This window comes from Gracilinanus agilis, chromosome 1, assembly GCF_016433145.1.
Source record: "Gracilinanus agilis isolate LMUSP501 chromosome 1, AgileGrace, whole genome shotgun sequence".
Taxonomy (NCBI): domain Eukaryota; kingdom Metazoa; phylum Chordata; class Mammalia; order Didelphimorphia; family Didelphidae; genus Gracilinanus; species Gracilinanus agilis.
In genome coordinates this window covers 62,816,451-62,822,223 of record NC_058130.1, presented here as the reverse complement: position 1 = coordinate 62,822,223, position 5,773 = coordinate 62,816,451, and the positions used below count along the sequence as shown (strand labels likewise).

The following is a 5,773-nucleotide window of genomic DNA, read 5'->3' as shown; positions in this document are numbered from 1 at the left end:
GGGGGGCCTCCCGCTGACCCCTCTCCCGTCCTCTCCCAGCTGTGTGGACGCCACCACCTTCCTCTACTTCAGCTTCTTCGCCCCCCTCATCTACGTGGCCTTCCTGAAGGGCTTCTTTGGGTGAGTGGCTCGGCCCCTTGGTGGGGGGAGCGGGACAGGGAGAGAGAAGCACCCCGAGTCCAGCAGCCACCCTGAAGGCCTGGAGCCTGAGGACGCGGCCGCCACCCTGTGGCCACATGGTGGAAAAGCAGCTCTTCATCTCTGGGAGTTGATGGGGGGGAGAGAGAGAGAGAGAGAGAGAGATGGAGAGGGAGTGTGTGTGAAGAGAGAGAGAGAGAGAGAAAAGGGAAAGAGGAGGAGAGAGAGTAAGTGAGAGACGGAGAAGGAGAGGGTGGGGGGAGGGAGGGAATGTGGGTTCTGGCCTGGTGGGACAGTGCGGCGCCCTGAGAGGGGGCCTATGGACAGAGACCTCAGGCTGTGGTGTTGGGGAACAGAAATGGGGGCTTCGATGAGGCCTGCCTCCCCTCCTCGCCGGGGGGCTCTGGGCACGGAGACTGACCCCAGAGGGAGGGGATAGAGCCGGCCAGCCCGGGGCTCTGGTCACAGGAGCTCTTCGTGGTCCTTTTTCCCACTTCCGTGCTTCCTCCGGACGGGCCTCTCCTCGCCTGCTTCAGGCCATCTTCTTTCCGTTTCCCTCGAGGCCCCCTCCTGGCCTCTGTCGGGGCGTCTCATGCTCCTTCCCATTCATTCTGGGTGCCAAGTGAAAGGCGGCCCTGAAGCACCAGGCCGGAGCCGGCACACTCTGGGCGCGAGGAGAGGTCTGCCCGAGGGTTGCGCCATTCCCTGCCTCCCGCCAATGCCAGTGCGGTGTCGTCCTCTTCCAGGTCGGAGCCCAAAATCCTGTTCTCATACAAATGCCAAGTGGATGAGGCAGAGGAGCCAGACGTGCACCTGCCACATCCGTACGCCGTGGCCCGCCGGGAGGGACCCGATGCACCCGTCGGCTCTTACTCCAATACTCAGATTGACACAGCAGCCTATTTGGACGATGTGGTCTCCATGCCCTGCCACGTGGGCAGCATCAATAGCACTGACAGTGAGCGCTGGAAGGCCATCAATGCCTGAGCCCTCGCTCCCTGGGCCTCTGCCTCCCAAAGCGTCCCCCAGAAGGGTTTTGGAGGTCCAATAGGAGGGGAACTTTTCACCTCCAAATTCTCTAGCCCCTTCCTCACCCTAACCCCAGTAGCAGGCACCGAGCCCCAGATCTGATTACTGGTTGCCCATCTTGGCCATACTAGCTGGTGGGAACTAGCTGGTGGTAGTTTCTCCTGGGAAGAAAGGGGAGAGCCAACAGAAGTATGCCCAAAAAGCAGGGAGAATGCCAGCGGATCCAGACATCTCCAGGAGGCATGGGAGTGTTGGAGAAGCCTTTGCTTGTAGGAGAGGAGATGAAGCTGGGTGGGGAAAGAGCTGTGACAGGAAGGGGGTAGGAGGTCGGGAGACAGCTAAAGTCCAGAGGCCATGGGGTGGAGGGCACAGGCCTAGTGGAAGTCAAGACAGAGCTGGCCAAGATGAAGAAGAGGAAAAAGCTGGGTGAAGGTAGAGGACGGGTAAGAAGGAAGCCCATTGGGGTTGGAGGCTTGAACCTACTAAGAATGGGCAGAGGAGGAGGTGATTGTCTCTAAAGGCCGAGCTGGCTGGAGTTGAGGCCATCTCTTTGGGCCAGGTCTCCCTCCCCATGCTGCTAAGTTTGGTGGCTAAGATGTCCCAGAACCCTTTGCCCTTTCAGAACTGAAAACAAGACAGAGGAGGCCCTGGGGAGAGACTACCAGAAGCAGATGTGTCTGCTTTGTGGGCAGTAGGGAATCTCTGGATCTCCTCTCTTCTTCCCCACTGAGAGAAGAGCTCAGCCAACTTCTGATTCAGAAGGGCTAGTGGGAGTTGGTGTGTTTGTGATGGGGAGCCTCTGGGCATCTACCCTGGCCTTCAGGGGCCATTCTGGAGATCATCCCAGCTTTGGGCCTCCTCCTTTCCCCCTCCAAGGAGGGTATGCTGTTACTTCCTACAGTGTTGGCTATTGGAAGAGGTTCTTTCGAAGCTTTTTGGCCACAGCGTTTAGAGCCCGGCTTGGTTGGGCCCAGGCCCTCATCTTGCCTAGGCATTGTGTCGAGGTCAGTGAGGGGAGCACCAGGCAGGAGACAGGCTCAGGGCTTGCCCTTCTAGCTTGAGTGGTTATTTCCAAATCTTTGCTTCCTTCTGAAGGAAGAAGGGTAGTTCAGGGGGTATTTTCCCTACCTTCTTCCTCCCCGAATCCCTGGTTAAGAAGCCCGAAGGCCCTTAAATCCTGCTGTGTCTCTTCCCTAATGCATCAATGTGGCTTGCTGAGCCTTCCAGCCTGGGGGACCATCTGCTCCCTAAAGAAGCTCCCAGCCATGAGGGCCTGGTTCCCAGCCTCCTTCCCCTCCTGTCTTCCACAACATTCAGGCTGAAGAATGTCTTGTATAGAACTGCTAAGTTGTGCATATTTTATTGTTCCTTCTTTGTTTTTAAAAGAAGAATAAGAATAAGTGGGGGGAAAATTGAAGGATGTGGCATTTTGTCAGAAATCTCTCTTTGGTCGGGAATCTTGGTGGCTGGTCCAGGCTGGCTGTACTGGAAGGGGAGGGCGAGGCCAGGTGGCTTCTATTAGACTGGGGGGCTGGAGGATGTCTTCCCTTTGTCACACTCCTGCCCAGCAGAACACCCTTTCCTAAGTCCTTTCTCATTTGAATATGACTCCATTTACTTTCACTTGGATAAGGAGTGTTTATGGCTTTGTTGATTTCCTTCACAGCCTTCCCCCTCCCTCCTTAATAATTAATGGCTAATGAGGCCAGGGGTACCTTATGTACAGGTTAAATCGAGTTACCCCTGTGATACATAGGTGATCAGTGGATGGAGTACAGGGCCTAGAGTCAGGAAGACCTGAGTTCAAATCCAGCCTCAGAGGCTTACTAGCTGGATGACTGGACAAGTCACTCAGCCCTGTTTGCCTCAGTTTCCTCATTTGTAAAATGAGCTAGAGAAGGAAATGGAAAATCACTCCAGGATCTTTGCCAAGAAAACCCCAAGTGTGGGCAGCTGGGTAGCTCAGTGTATTGGGAGTCAGGCCTAGAAATGGGAGGTCCTAGGTTCAAATCCAGCTTCAGACACTTCCCAGCTGTGTGACCCTGGGCAAGTCACTTGACCCCCATTGCCCACCCTTACCACTCTTCTGCCTTGGAGCCAATACACAGAAGTTAAGGGTTAAAAAACAAAACAAAACCCAAGTGGGGTTGGATGTGACTGAAAATGACAGAACAACAAAAAAAATGTGGTATGTGTTTTCAGGAAGGTATGCTGTTGAGGTGGCATTTTACCATTTAAGCTTCATTTCTTTGAGCTTAACAAATTGCTCTCTTAAGGGATGCAAGTCCTTTCTTGTGTTCCTGCCCTTCCTCTCAGGTTATGGGGTCATCTGTGGTCAGAGTGTTTTAGGGTCTGTGGGCACTTGGTGGATGGAGTACAGAGAATGAGTCCAAAAGGCAGAAGGGAGGCAGAAAAGAGTGAGGAGACCTCCACAAAGACTCATTGTCTTGGACTGTCTGACCTAGAAGAGACCTTAGAAATCATCTAGTCTGACCCTGCCGTTTTACATGGAGGGAAACAAGCCAAGAAAAGGGAAGTGACTTTGACAAGGTCACAGTGAATGAGTGGCAGATCCGGGAGGATCCCCAGCCTCATCCTTCCTACTGTACCCCATCCAAGATTTCATGGGCTCATCTTAGTTGGTTTCCACCCTAGAAACGAGCCTGGCAATTGGGCCTCTCAGGGCTCCTTGTCCAGGCCCATTTGTTCAGTTGTGCCTGGAACAGACAGCTCCTCTGGTGATAAAGCCCTGTACATGGTCAAGGAAGAACATGGTGATGGGAGGAGGATGGGATTGGCTGAAGACAGTGGAGTTACCGGACCTGTCACATCCCCAGGGAGCTTAGGAGCTCATGGACAAATGGAGCAATGGAAGCTTTATGGTTTTACAGAGTTCCTGAGACCTTGACGACAAGTGTGCCCGGGTCTCCAAATGGAGGTTTAGCTTAAGTTTGGAGTGTTGGGGATAGTTCATGACCCTCGTGCGTATTCTGTCTGACTACTATTCATCACCAGAGTTGGGCTTGGAGGGCTGGAGGTAGAGTGGACCTCCATAGCCTGGGAGCGGGGAGGGAAGAGAGGAAGGCCAAGGGCACCTCTCCTTGAGACCCATTATGGAAATTCTCCATCTAGACTGCAGACCCAAAGATGCAGCAGGCTGGAGCAGAAGCCAGGGTTTGGAGTCAGAGCCCCTGGATTGGGCTCCTGGCTCTGAAGCTACTCACTAAGAATTGTGGGACCTTGTGGAAACCACTTGTCCACCCTGGGCCTCTGTTTCTTCACCTGTAAAATTGGAGGTGGATGGAAGGGATTTCTTCCAGTTCAAGATATCCTATTCTTTAAACCTCTACTGTGTGCTAGTCATGCTGCAAAGCAAACTTGTAAAAAGAAAGGGAACATATCCTGCTCTCAGAGTTCACAATTTATGAAGGGAAGGGAGAAACTAGCACCACCTGGGGATGGAATGAAGATCCAGGAGGTCTGGGAAAGAATTCTTACAGAAAGTAGGACAACAGGTCAGCCAGTGGAAATGTCTGGAAGCTGGAGATGGAGTGTTTTGTTGAACAGCAAAGAGGCCAGATTCATGGGGTCAAAGGAAGAGTAAGAGGGAGTAATGTGTCAAGACTGGAAAGGTAGGAAGCTGCCAAGCGATGAAGGGCTTCATATGCTCAGCAGAGGATTTGATATTTGATCTTGAAGCTAATAGGGGAGCCACTAGAGTGTATTGAATGGGGAGAAGAGGTGTGTGATGTGGTCAGATCTACATTTTAGGAAGATGAATTTGACAGCCGAATGGAGGATAGATTAGCATGGAGAGGTGATGGAGGGAGACCAATCAGCAGGCTCTTCCAGTAATCCAGGGGTTAGGTGATGAGGGTCAGCACCAAGGAGGGGGGCAGTGCCAGAGGGGAGAAGCCAATGTAAGAGATGTTTCAAGGGTAGAATTGATAGGTCTCGGCCACCAATTGAATGTAGGGTGAGAGAGAGTAGTTGAGGAAGATGCCTGGGTTTCAAGCCTGGGAACTGGGAGAAGGGTGGCACCTTTGAGAGGAACAGGAAAGGTGGTGTTTGTGTGTGTGTGTGTGTGTGTGTGTGGTGTGACATTGGAGGTGAAGAGTTTAAAGTATTTACAGGTCATTCCATTCAGGATGTCTAAAAGGTGTTTAGAGATGGAAGAAGTGTTCAGGTGAGAGTTTAGGATGGCTAGATCTGAGAACTCGGGAGAGTCATCTGCATAATGAGAATTAGAACCCTAGGAGCTGATGAGCTCACCCAGTGAAATAGAGCAGAAATGTCAAACTGCCACAAAGGCCACAGGCAAAACTTCCCAAGTGCAGCTGAACCAGATTAAAGTGTAATTGGGAAGTATTTAACAAAATAAAAGTACAACATAGATAATGTTAATGGATAGGTTTTTAAGTCAGTATGTGGCCTGCAGGTTTCTAGTTGAATTTGATACCCTTGAGAGAGGGGGAGAAAAGGGGAGGCCCTGGACAGAGCCCTAAGGGAACTCCACTAGGACTGGGGTGACTTAGATGCATATCTACCAAAGGAGACAGAGGAGAGATCAGAGAGATAGAGAGCCAGGAGAGAGAAGTGTCATGAA

General features: G+C 52.1%; 1 protein-coding gene across 4 annotated transcripts in view; it reads left to right on the top strand.

The window, feature by feature from the left end:
- TPRA1 (transmembrane protein adipocyte associated 1) overlaps positions 1 to 2,584 on the top strand; it is a 23,801-nt gene extending 21,217 nt beyond the window's left edge. For all 4 annotated transcript variants that reach the window (XM_044668821.1, XM_044668955.1, XM_044668892.1 and 1 more), the window contains 2 exons: positions 40 to 120; positions 885 to 2,584. In XM_044668821.1, coding sequence (XP_044524756.1) covers positions 40 to 120; positions 885 to 1,125 — 322 coding nt within the window. In that variant the 3' untranslated portion in view covers positions 1,126 to 2,584. The remainder of the gene's footprint in view (positions 1 to 39; positions 121 to 884) is intronic.
- Positions 2,585 to 5,773: the final 3,189 nt, after the last annotated feature.